Source organism: Schistocerca serialis, chromosome 3 (assembly GCF_023864345.2).
Source record: "Schistocerca serialis cubense isolate TAMUIC-IGC-003099 chromosome 3, iqSchSeri2.2, whole genome shotgun sequence".
In the NCBI taxonomy this organism is placed as follows: domain Eukaryota; kingdom Metazoa; phylum Arthropoda; class Insecta; order Orthoptera; family Acrididae; genus Schistocerca; species Schistocerca serialis.
Window position 1 is genome coordinate 1012750704 of NC_064640.1, and position 13722 is coordinate 1012764425.

Genomic DNA, 13722 nt, shown 5'->3' on the forward strand with positions numbered 1-13722 from the left:
AATTATTTGAGGATTTTTGTTTGTATATGGCACGATTTACTCAGCCAGTTACAAGGGGACTTGCAATTTAGTGTGGGTTCTGAATTGCTGTACAACTTGGCATCTTTCGCATTAACAAACATTGCTAGAGCTGAAAGAAGTGAAAAATGACACACAACTCGTTGAACTGACTGGGAGTCAAAACTAAGACCTTTGGATCTGTAGTGTGACACTTTGCCAGAGAGCCAAAAAGATTTTTTATACTTAAGAGCTATATTACATGTTTTCAGCTCTACAGCAGGTTGGCCCTTGTGTATGATGGTTCCATAATGAGTAACAGAGAGTTTGAGAGTATTGTCATTGTAATTAAGATATATAAGAAAAATTTGAAGTAGGAATTAAAATCCATGGAGAAGAAATAAAAACTTTGGAGTTTGCTGATGACATTGTAATTCTGTCAGACAGCAAAGGATCTGGAAGACCAGTTGAATGGAATGGATGGTCTTCAAAGGAGTATATAAGATGAAAATCAACAAAAGCAAAACGAGGATAATAAAATGTAGTCTAATTACATCAGGCGATGCTGAGGGAAATAGATAAGGAAATCAGACATTTAAAGTAGTAGATGAGTTTTGCTATTTAGGGAGCAAAATAACTGATGATGGTAAAAGTGGAGATGATATAAAATGTATACTGGCAATGGCAAGAAAAGTGTTTCCTGAAGAAGAGAAATTTGTTAACATTGAGTATAGATTTAAGTGTCAGGAAGTCTTTCCTAAAAGAATTTGTATGGAGTGTAGCCATGTATGGATGTAAAACATGGATGATAAATAGTTTAGACAAGAAGAGAATAGAAGCTTTCAAAATGTGGTGCTACAGAAGAATGCTGAAGATTAGATGGGTAGATCACATAACTAATGAGAAGGTACTGAATAGAATTGGGGAGAAGATGAATTTGTGGCACAAGTTGACTAGAAGAAGGGATCAGTTGGCAGGACATGTTTTGAGGCATCAAGCGATCACCAAGTTTGTATTGGAGGGCTGCATGGATGGTAAAAATCGTAGAGGGAGACCAGGAGATTAATACACTAAGCAGATTCAGAAGGATATAGGATGCAATAGTTACTTGGAGATGAAGCTTGCACAGGATAGAGTAGCGCACATGGAGAGCTACATCAAACTGCTCTCTGGATTGAAGACCACAACAACAATTAAGATAGTCACATTCTTCAGAAAAGTACATTAAAGGTACATCTCCCCCCAGTTGTGGTTATTAATGTTAATATGAAAGAGAACAAACTGCCTTCAGTCACAAATTGTGATTTTTATTCCAATACATGATGCATTTCAAGCCCTTGGGGGCTGAAGTTGAGCCCCCCCCCTTTCCCAGGGCTCAAAATGCATTGTGTATTGCAATAAAAATCAATATTTGTGACTGAAGATGGTGGTTTTCTTTTTTACAGAAGTAATATAATCACAGCAGTAACATTGCCAGTAATGGACATAATTAGGTGGTAATGTAGGTGGAAGAGGTGTTGGCTCTCCTCTTAAGTCTCACTTTGTTATCTCATTAACTATGATACTTCATGGGCCACTGTACCATGGAAAGATGGCACTGATAATTAGTTATTTTTTCAGCAAATGAATCATTATTAACTATTTAGTGCTTGATCCTTGTAGTATTAAAAGCTGAAAAGTTCCTGATAAACACTTACCTCTGTTGCATTGTGTACAAATCTGCCAAAATTGACAAAACCCCTTTAAGATTTTTACAAAACAATTGGTCATAGCATTAGATGTTATATGTCATGAATTGATGATCTGTGGTTGGCTTCACTTCTCTGATGGCCAAGAAACACAGATTTGGATGTGGAATGAAATAAATCTTTTTGTTAACTAGTTTCAAAATCTTGGTTTAGTTACATTCATTTTAAGTAAAAATCTCAAATTAACTTAAACCTGATTGTATATGTCTGTGTGGAGAGAAATCATTGGTTTTAGTTGTAGTATCATCAGACGTTAACTACCATAAGACTTGTGTATTGTATTAAAAGCACTCTCATACAATATGAGAGTACATTTTAACAAAATGAGAGGTTGTCAAGATGCAACCTACCTCTCATGTAGAATCCACTACAGGAATACTGACTTCTACACTCACTACACTGTACAAACTACATTGGATGAAATAGAGCTATGGGGGAAGTTGAGATTAAGAGCAAACGATGCAGCACATTATTAGTCTATTTCTGCCCACTTACTATTCAACATAGGGTCCATTGCTTTCTGCAGTCTAGTTATGCATAAAAACAAACAAGTAAGTGGCTTTTACAAAGATTGCAGATAGACGACCATACAAATGACATGGACTAGATTTAGGATGTCACATTCATTTTGCACATCCTCTGCATGTGCCCATGAAAAGTCCAAACACTAGTTGCAACATTCAACATATAAAAACGTAACATCGCTAATCATAGTAAATTTGGAAGAAAGTACTATGAGATGTGACACTGATGTGTTACTTAATACGAGGACATACGGAGCATTGCTCATTGCTTTCCACATTAGTGTTGGTTAAAACTCAACCTTATGTGTATATGTTAACAAGGACAACTGCTGTGGCATTTTCTAACTTTATGAACTCTCCATACTTTGAATAACAGTTTGTGCACATCTTCACAAACATTCAGAAATAATTTGTTTCATGGTTGTTTTAGTTAATATTGAAGTAATAATGTTTGCATACCATTGTGTAATAATTAATAAACAAATTAAGTTTCTCTGTAGTATCTGTCTTACATTGTTATTGGCTTTAGTTAACAGTTGTCAGTAATTTTTGGCAGTTTGAGCGTGACATCAATAGCCTTTCTACCCCTAGTAGCTGTAATGGTCAACATTCACTGTCACATTTTTGCAGCCACATTACTCCACTCTCAGGTTGTAACAAGCCTCCTGTCACTGAATAGAGTTGTATGCTTGATGTCAAATGAGGTGAACCCTCTAAAGTCTTGCTCTGCCAGTGTTCTTCAGTAAAATTTTACCTGTTGGACTGGAGATGTCTTACAACAAGCTATATTAGACTTTAAAAGTATAACAACGTAGCAAAAAAAAAAAATTGCGAGCTCTCTGATGGAGACATCACAAGAAACCAGTTTCTCCTCTCCCAGCTCACTTAGTGCATTACAGTCTGTCCAGCAAAAATACCCAGCTCTCAGAATAATTCATAATTATCCAGGCTACGCACCAGTGTTTACAAATAACAAGTCATGGTGTTGTATGTTGGTATGTTACTCCATGACAACTCAACAGACAAGTTTTAGTGTATACAATAACAGAGACTCACTTCTTTGCTGATAAAAAGATCAATAGAGTATCACTGAGAAGAAAAGTTTGTGAATTCAGAAAACAGTAAACTGTGATATAGTGTAGACACTTCAACATAAGCTGGCCACTAGCATGAACAAATGACGACTTAAGCCGCCGTGGGAAGAGGAGCAATTCAGGGGAATAAGTCCCACCTGCCTCTTACACGGCCAGCAACCTACATTTGTGGTTTATGCTTCTCTAAAAGTGAAGCTGTCGCATCGTGATGGTAACAATCGCTGATTATTTTTAGGGTTGTAGAAGTAGCACCAGAACCCCATGATGGACCTGGAGTATCTTCTTCACTCATTTTGAAATAAGAAAAGAAAGCAGCGAGGAACACACAACATAATGTAAAGTGGACTACACAGACTGTGTGGTAATGGTTACCCGAATCTCTTGCTGAGATTGGCAGTGCCGTAAACGCAGAACAGACCTCTGTTGGTATTCTGTGCTACCTATGTTCAAAATGCCTTCCACCTAAAACTGCCTTGATGACGTTTCTGCCCAAGAGATAAAAGAGGTAGTCATGTGGCCATTCTCAAAATATGTTTCCATTCACGATGTTGGAAGGAAATTACCTTAATCTGATTTCACATAGAGCAGTTTGCTTTGGACACATGGGTACCTTTTCCATGGAAAGGATCTGCTTGTTTCTGATGGTTATGGCATGCCACTTTCAGTAACAGCACATATTTTCTTATCAGGTTCAGTAAATTGTTCTACATTTAGTTTCTCTTATTATTGGGAGCATATTTCTCTCATATTAAGAATGATTGGACACTATTGACAAAGGAAACTAAAAATAAAAAGAAAAGCAAGGTTCTATAATTATATTTATCTTCATTGTGCTCTCCCTCATTCAAGTTATATGATAAAAAATTATGGCATACCTGCAGTGAAACAATGCATCCATGGCACATTTTCTGTTGATTGTTCTACCACCCCAAATATTGCAGTAACTTAATATCCTCAGCACTCCATTAACTTTGTGTCAAATCATGTGTGAAATATGTAGGATTCTTTTATGAATATAAATTAATATGGCAAGCTAACTTTGCACAACAGTAGTTTTGTACAAAAATTCATGTTAGTTGTAAATATATTAGAGCAGCGTAATTAGTCATAAAAGTGCTGTGAACTTCACATTTTATATTAATAATACCATTCTGTTTGATGGAACAGTGCTGCAGATACAGGATTTAATTTATTGAAAACCCATTATTTGTTACTTGAGTATAACTTATGTACCACTGAACATAGACCCAGTAGTTGTTAAGTGCCAGCCTACAAACCCATAGATTGAGGGTGCAGTCCTCACTTGGTAGGACTTATGTGAGGAAAAATGCCAAGTTGCATCATGATTTAGAGTCGATCTTCATATATACGTTCTTCAATGGGTTGTGTCCGTCAATTAACTTTCGATGTGACAGTGCCTAGTGAAGCACTATGGTGTTTAAACCAACATTTTGGTTAAGGCAAACTTCAATTACTAGTTAATAGTTTTTTAATTCACTATAACAAATATCATATTATTTTTTCTCATCAGTAATACTTTTCTCATGCATTTCAAACAATTGCTTTAATTTTTTCCTGTAAGAGAATGTCTTAGCAATATTCTACTTTCACCTGTAAAGCTAATGGGTCATTTGTTGTATGTATACAGGTTGTTTTAGTAGGTGATGGGCATACCTTGGAAGATAATAATATAGACTTTTCTGGGGGTGGGGAGACATATATTCAGTTTGATGTACAAATGTTGGAGAGTCACAACATTTGACAGATTGATTACTGGAATCCAAACATTAGTTGTTCAAAGATAGAAACTGTAGTGTCGGCAGACTTGCCAACACTACGCACACTAATTGAAAAAGGCGGCCAAGATGCACGCGCTAACTCACGCAGGCGGGCGTTAGGTCTGAAACAGGATACGTAATGAATGCTATAAAGAAAAGTACGTAGCTGCTGGAATACTTAACTTTAATCCATCCTTGTTGTACATCGCTCTTGACGATACAGTTGAGACTCTGTAGATACATGCAATGTAATGCTAATGGCGCCTTGCTAGGTCGTAGCCATTGACTTAGCTGAAGGCTATTCTAACTATCTGCTCTGCAAATAAGCGAGGCTTCGTCAGTGTGCATCGCTAGCTAAGTCGTCCGTACAACTGGGGTGAGTGCTAGTACGTCTCTCGAGACCTGCCGTGTGGTGGCGCTCGGTCTGCGATCACTGACAGTGGCGACACGTGGGTCCGACATGTACTAATGGACCGCGGCCGATTTAAAGCTACCACCTAGCAAGTGTGGTGTCTGGCGGTGACACCACAGAAACAGCTTAAGAAAAGGGATGAAATAATGAGTCCACACTACCTTGCCCCAGTTAAAAATGTTGTTGGAATTTGCCAGCATAGTTGAAAATACTCTGTGATGCCATGGGCATTTACACATGCCACTTATGGTGACATCATGTACCTCTATGAAATTTGCAGATTTGATTGCTTCTGTTCAAGAGTGCCAGAGATAGTTTCCTAAAAGAAGACTAGCCTGTAGCACAGGCTGTTCCAGCTCTTGCACTCTCTGCTCTACAGAGTGTTGTCACTTACTCTGAACAATCAGGTGCACCACCATGTGGCACTGCGAGCCTTTTGATCTGCCACCCGCACCTTACAAAATGACTGACATACTCTTAAGTGCTATGGAGAAATTTTTTGCCACATCAGGGGAATAGGAAGCTAAACAAGTAAAGAAACTGAGTAAGTGTATTGGCCTTCTGAAATTTGACTTCTCCAGACCAAGAGCAGAAATATATTGGGCATCAAGGAGTTCACAGCATTAATAAAGAGGATACTCTTCATTGTCACATCCTGAAGGAAAGATTATTCCTTGGTTCTTATTTTGATTACTAGGAACAGCTGCTCAGAAGGGTAAGTAGGCCCAGACATGCACATGATCTGGGCATCATTTTTGTGCAACGTGGGAGATGTTTTTTGTTGTAATGAATGGGACCACCATGACACATTTAGCATTGAGCAAAGCTGAATTGTGGAAATCTGTGACTTCTAACTGGAGTGACGGTGCCAAATCATCAGGTGAAAAAGAGAAATGGGTGCTGAACAGTTTCATTTCTATTTCCAAAATGGTGGGCTTTCAGAATCTTTTTTTCAAAAGACGTAGTGAGCTACTTCATCTTGGTTTGGTAACTGCGAAAACTAGTACCTTCAGGTAGTTTTAAAGGAGTCAAAAGACTTAAGAATGTTAAACTTTCATTACTCATTTGCCTTTCAAAGAAAAATTTTTTGATGAATGCTCTGATGTGGTGGTGGATGTCATTAGCTGCTCTTTGCCCTGCAATGACAAATTTAAGTTGTTGGGATGCATAGTTGTCAGCTAGGAACACTAGATCTGATATTCATTTTAAATTTTTAAGACAGTGCGTTTCTTCCCCATTCAGTTTGTGAGAGAGAGAGAGAGAGAGAGAGAGAGAGAGAGAGAGATTTCCTTATTAATGTTTCCTTATTAATGACAAAGAAAACATCAAGAAATTTCCGCTGACTAAGTCAATGAACTGTACTGTGGTAAGATATGTCACCTTACTCTGTTTCCATATCTTGCAGGAATCCTTTGAATTGACATTGGTTTGCCATGTGAGACCACACAAAATTCACCCACTCGACCACAGCTTTCATTATGCCTCCTAGCTCTACTATTTTAGCACACAGTGCTTCAGTGAAAGAAGCCGTGAACAATCAAAACATCTTTCTGGAATTCACTTTTTAGAGTATATTTTAAATTAGAATCAAAACCCTGAAGGTGCCAGATCATTTGTGATCCACCGTCTGTGGCTACAGAATGTAGTTTATCTTATGGTAAATTCATATTGTTCACTGATTCACAAATATGCGAAGTCCTAGAGCAGTGTAATGGAGCAGTACCACATCCCAGAGTTTCTCCGTTACTTGCAGCTCCATCTACACCATGCACAGTTACTGAAAGCTGAGCACTGTTGTATAGATCAGTGCTTTTGTCAAGTGCAAATGAAAAGACAATCAAGTTCTCGGCTTTTTTCCTGAGCTGCATCTCAGAATTTTCTGCCGTATCCAGGATTTGATGAGGTTCTGTTCGCTTCAAAAGGCAAACCCATTGAATTGCCTGCAGCTCCCTCAAAAACAAACATTCTTCAACTGCTATCATATACAATTTTACAAGAGGTCCCACTGAAAATGAATTGTCATTTGTTGCTTTAATGTGGTGACTTTTTAGCTTGCTCAAACTGCTGCCTCATTCACATTTCCTTCACTATCATTCACTTGAAAAGTATAAACACAATACAGTATGTAAACTAATCTCATATATTACTATAAATTCTGTCCTAAAAATTCCTTTTTTAAATTTGAGTCTCCTGGTATGTTGTTCGTAAGCCTGGTTACTAACATGCTATGTGCTTTGCCTTCTACCTGCTTGTAACGTGTTACATGAGGATGTTTACATTGACACTGTATGTTGTACTTTGTAGCAGAATTATGCATTTTGTGACATGCAGGCACTGTGGACATCCATCCCTATCAGTAAATAGAAATGTAGCCTCCAATTGAGACATGGTTTCCACAACTAGCCATTGCTGTTATTGAATGCACATTGTTGGTTCAAATGGCTCTGCGCACTATGGCACTTAACATCTGAGGTCACCAGTCCCCTAGAACATAGAACTACTTAAACCTAACTAACCTAAGGACATCACACACATCCATGCCCGAGGCAGGATTCGAACCTGCGACCGTAGCAGTCGCGCGGTTCCGGACTACAGCGCCTAGAACCGCATGGCCACCTCGGCCGGCAATGCACATTGTTGCATCAGTTATGGCTTCATGCAACCAGGGAGCAGTAAATTCATTTTCCACCCCCATGTGCATTACAATCTGCTGCAGTGAACTCTCTGGAGTGCTTCTGCTCTGTGGGGCACTGTTGGAACAGCCTGTTGCAGAACAATGTATTCAAAGACATTAAACACTGCATGAATATGGTCTCTTCCCAATGTCTGTGTGATATCAGTATGCATTAAAAGCCAAAAAGTGTTACATCATAAACTATTGCGAATAGTGTTTATGTTGATGTGGAACAGTCTGAAGGGGAAATAGCATACAATCAGCCAGTCAGGTTTTAATTATTGTATGTTTCCTCCTGAAACCCTGTGCATACTTTAACTGTGACATAACTAAGTTTTATGTTATATTAAGTTTCTTCTACATTGTATTAAGTTTCTTCTACATTTTAGGCTCTGGATAAAGCTACAGACAATTTAGCACAAATTCAGAAAGCACTAGCTGGTGCTGTTGATAATAAGCTTGGAGTGAAGCACATGGAATCAGGAAAAAAGAAGCTAGCAGCTACATACTTTCTAAAATCAGCAAAGCTGGGCAACAGAACATCTATATTTAATATGGGCATTTGCTATGAAATGGGCCTTGGTGTAGAGAAGGATTTGACTCAGGTGGGTTGGAGCATCCTTTATTTTTTATATATATATAATGTTATATATGTTTATATATATATAATGTTAAAAATCTTCTGTTTACATCCAAGCAATTTCTTGCGTTGCTGTACCACCTTTAGCAAAAAAGGCCCAAAATTTCTCACGGTTATGTCAACTTGAAAGTAAGCTACAGTCCAACGTAAAAAAGGGAAAAAATCATGCAAGTAGATATATTCTGCCACTTTTCTGTTTAGTTACCTCCATCAGGACAAATGGAATGCTACATGCTACTAGGTGTGCGTGCGTGCATGCACGGGCTGGGAGGGGGGAGGGGGGGGGGGGAGCAGCTCAGTTTCTCAGAAGTGTAATTTGAAGTTGGCAGATTGTTGTTTAGAACAGAATGTCCCACCAGATTCAGCACAACAGTGCTGGAAACTGGATTCAAACACTAAAATGTTGTATTTTTACAAAAAGGCCTTTTTCATTAACTGATTTCTGTTGAAACTTGAGGTTGATATGTAAGAATATTTACTAATGTTTCATCCACATTTGTGGATGACATCTTCACAGATGAAGACAAGGAGGAAATGTTAATGAGTAATTTCCTGCATTGATGCAGCTTCTCAGCCTGGAAGTTTCAAGAAAAGAGAGGGCACTGGTTTTGAAAATCTTTGTTCAACCCTATTAATATATAATTGGTTTTATGTAAATGAAGGTGGGGGTGGGGGGAAGGAAGGAACTGTTGATTTCAACTGCATTGGGACTTTATGTGGAATCTGTAACAACGAGTGAAAATGTGTGCCAGACCAGGATTCGAAACCTGGATCTCCTGCTTACTAGGCAGTTGCATTAACCACTGTGCATTCCACAGTGTTGATCACAGTTACGTGGAATATCTTGGCATGTCACTCGGCTGGCCCACATTCCCACCTAGCATCACCTATCTGCAGTCCCTGTCCATGCCCTCCAGGCTCGCTGTTTTGATATTCCCATAAGAAATCGAACGTAGTTGTGCATCCAGACTGAAGGTGGTGGGTTTATTGACCATTGAGGTGAACCAGTTATATGAATGTATGGTGTTTGTTCTTTCAGACATGTCTGAAAGAACAGACACCACACATTATATAAATAATTTATTTTGTTACTCATTTACCATGATCCTCTTTCATTAACTTATTTTTGTATAAAATTCTTTTGCAGGCAGCTTCATGTTACAGAATGGCTGCAGAGAAAGGACATCCAACTGCAATATACAATCTTGGTGTTTTTCATATGTATGGTTTAGGTGGTGTTGCAAAGGACCTCTCTCATGCTCAAGAACTTTTCAAGTATGCTGCATCACTTGGTCAAAGGGAAGCAAAGGAAGCATATACCAAACTTTCATCTTATTTAGAAAGAAAGCAAAGGTTAAAGCAATCCACAGATATGTCAGCACAGTGTACAAGTAGCATAAAGTTGTCAGAAACATCATCAGATAAGAAAGCAACCCTCTTAACGGATAGACTGTCTGCTAATGTATTATATCACAGATCTAAATTTAATGAAGTAGTAGTGCCAACTACCAGTGCCCATGATAAGTGGACACAAGATTTTATTAATCGTGTCTCTTATTTACACAGGCCAGGATAGAACTCCAATAGAAAATTTCTTTCAGTCTCTGCCACAAGTGCAAGTGACATTACTTGTGTTTGAGGATTGGGTGGGTGTGAGTCAAGGAATTCATACTCTTATTCAAGCATTTTTGAGGACAGGTCTGAGGTTGATAGAGGAATTTTCATTGTTAATCTTTGCTAGTGATTTTATGGGAAACGAAGCCTCATTTTGGGTTTTTGGCTGCATATTTAGCTGTGGTTATATCCAAGGCCACATTTAAGAAGCACAAAAATGGTGATAATGATATTTTAGAGGAACAACAATGTTTTTGAAAAACTTAAAAATTTCTGAGAAATATTAGTATTACTTTTGGGTACTATTAGTGTCTTACAATTTTAGTGCAACTAATTTTTATTAGACCACTATTTATAATGCAACTTAGTATGCTACTGTTTATTTCTTTCATTTTGTGTTAATGTGACATGTGCTTTTATATCCTAAGGTGCAAGTCAAATTTAAACGGTCTATGTTCTACAAACTTAGAGAAAACTAAATGTAAATATTTTGAAAATTCTGAACTAAACAGCAGTTACATGCTCTTTGACATTTGGAATACTCACTCATTTTAGAGCCTGTGGCAGTATTGAAGGCAACCACTGGTTAATGAATTTCAGTGACAATTTTAAATTGTTTTATAAGAATTGTTCCCTCCCTTAGGTCATAGATGGACCAACTAAAGATACAGAATCCTGTTGCAGGAATAATCTCACTTGTTGGGTTGTCCCACACAGGTATCAGATCATCCCATTGCATATGTAAATATCTGGGCTTTTCCCACTTTTCAAACTGCCGCTGTACTAATGATAAAAATACATGCATCTAATAAGTTAACTAACTACTTTTATAGAGGTTGCATTGCTTATAAACATTGACCTACTCAATGTCTTCTTCCATATTTCTCTTGTTAATGCCATTCTTACTTATATGTGCCCGCTTTTCTGTCCTTGTGTGTTATTTCCATGACTTTGAGCACTGTACCTTGTGCATTTTTAATCCACATTTTACTACATTTCTTCTTCCAATAAGATGGAGTCTCATAAGTTACCAAATTGTCACTTTGTTATTCTACAAATAGTCTTTCTACATTGAAATTATGGCCATAAAGTTATTGACTAGTATATGTGTTGTCATTGAGACATCCTGTTGTGACAGAACAATAGTATCTTGTAGACAGGAGAGAGTGCTTGCCTTGTTAGATCCATTGTTTCCCTCTCTAGTACCATTTGTTTGGAGCTCTGCAGAGGGAAGCCAATTACTGAACGTCAACTTCGCTGCTACTGTTCACCTGATTGTAACATAAGCGTATCTAATAAATCCATGATAAGTGACTCCGCAGCCAATATATAACTTGTGTTTACAGGCATGTTGAAATTACAATGTTCAGTAAACTCATCTATTACTAATGACTCTTCCCCCACTTCTCAGCTTGTTTTTCCCTATTACTCTACATCTCTGATTATAATTTGATGTATGCTTCATTTATTTTGCAGTTTGAAGAGTTCTTCTTTCTGCTACTCACACACAACTGTAATGACTGTCCTTCCTTGTTGTGAAAAAGTATATTCCCATTTCTCTGTATTTCTTTATATTTCTTATTTTCACTTCATTTAGTCATTATATTTATATCTTTTTATTAATTTGGTTCAGCTTACCTGTCTAAGTCACTTTATGTGTCCAGAACTGTTTTTCCCCATGCACATTTAAATGAGCAGTTGATTTTTATTCTTTCAGCATGTTTTTCATGTGTACAGGACTCAATTTCATTTATTGTTGTATTTATATTTTCTGTAAGTTTCTTCTTTGAGTTACTGTGTGAGCATCATGTGGTTACCTTCACTCCCTCTTCGTTTCTTCTTGGTTTACTGCAGCTCCTAAATCGCCCATTGATCCTGCAGTTCCGAAATTTCGTTTCTGTATTGTGCGTGTTTCAACCCTCATATAGTTCTTATAGCCACTGAGTATCGTCTTCTGTAATATCATAGGATACAATTGACATCGTTCACTGGCCAAACAAATGTCGAAATAAATTATTTTTTAAGAAAAGAAGTGATCACTGATATCAGACTAAAAATAATAGTCAAACAAATATACTTGTCTTTTCATTTAATGTAAGAACTGGACATTGTGAGGTGTTTAAATTAGTGTACTTAAGTGGCTGAAATATTCTGCTTTTGACTTGTGATGGAGTATTCTTCTGTAGCTGAAACTGGCTGCCAGTTACTTTAAATGGTTTCTTAACTGTATCTTCAGTGTGATTCTAGTGTTAAAAAAAAAGGCACTAGTTTTGCTTTTAATACATAAACAATGCTTCTGATAGTATCTAGTGGACTGTGTTAAATTTTTAAAATCCAGAGATCTTGTGAATTGTGAAACTGAAAAAATAAATTTTTGTGTACTTTGTAGTTGTCTTAATATCACATGCAAATATTTTAAAAATTAATTCTCTTGTGTTGCTTCACATAAAATTTTTTTCAGAAAATCTAAGAAGTAACAAGAACTTTGCTCAGAGATTGAGATTCCTTATCCAGTAAGTACAGAGTGTAGTACTGTTGTTTCTGGTGCATGAAAGTATGACAAGAAAAACTGAATTCTGACATTTATCTTCTAAAAAGAGGATAAAAAAATATGCCAGTCATAAACACCCTTGTATACACTTTTCTGATCTAACCAGACATTTGCTTACTGGGAGTGCTCTCCTATCTCATAGAGGTTCTGTAAATCTAAAGACTACACTTCTGAATTATTTGAACACATAACTGAACTTAAAATGCCTGTTTTTCGTGTTTAGATAAGTTATCTTGAATATTAACTCTTTCATAAAAAGGATGACCTGAGATATTGCCGACAATGAATAAATAAGTCCCAGGAACATTATCAGAAACATTCAATTGTCATGTTGCATAAAAATACAGCACTGTCTAGATCAGAGGCTCAGACGATTCTGCAGCAGCTGAGTCCCATTGAAAATTAGTGGCAGTGCTGCAAATAGTTGTCATGTATACCCCTTTATACTGTACGTGGCACATGTGCCACCCACCCCAGCTGCTGCCCCCAAGACTGGGCTGAGCTGGTGGTGCCGCTGATAGCAGAATACCGGTGCCAACAATACATCACACTCAAACACTTGGTCCAGCTGCATCAAAGAGTTTTGTGTTTTGATGCATGGAGTACAGGGACAGGGTTCTACATCTTACTAAGAGGAAAACCCTTGTCTTTATTGATCAAATTGCCTGGCAGCCAAATTTCAATTGCCTC

At 37.5% G+C, this 13722-nt stretch overlaps 1 protein-coding gene across 1 annotated transcript in view; it reads left to right on the forward strand.

Annotated features, from left to right (window-relative positions):
- LOC126471470 (uncharacterized) overlaps positions 1-12879 on the forward strand; it is a 45058-nt gene extending 32179 nt beyond the window's left edge. Inside the window, exons 3-4 of the mRNA XM_050099667.1 lie at positions 8617-8832; positions 10015-12879. Coding sequence (XP_049955624.1) covers positions 8617-8832; positions 10015-10443 — 645 coding nt within the window. The 3' untranslated portion in view covers positions 10444-12879. The remainder of the gene's footprint in view (positions 1-8616; positions 8833-10014) is intronic.
- Positions 12880-13722: the final 843 nt, after the last annotated feature.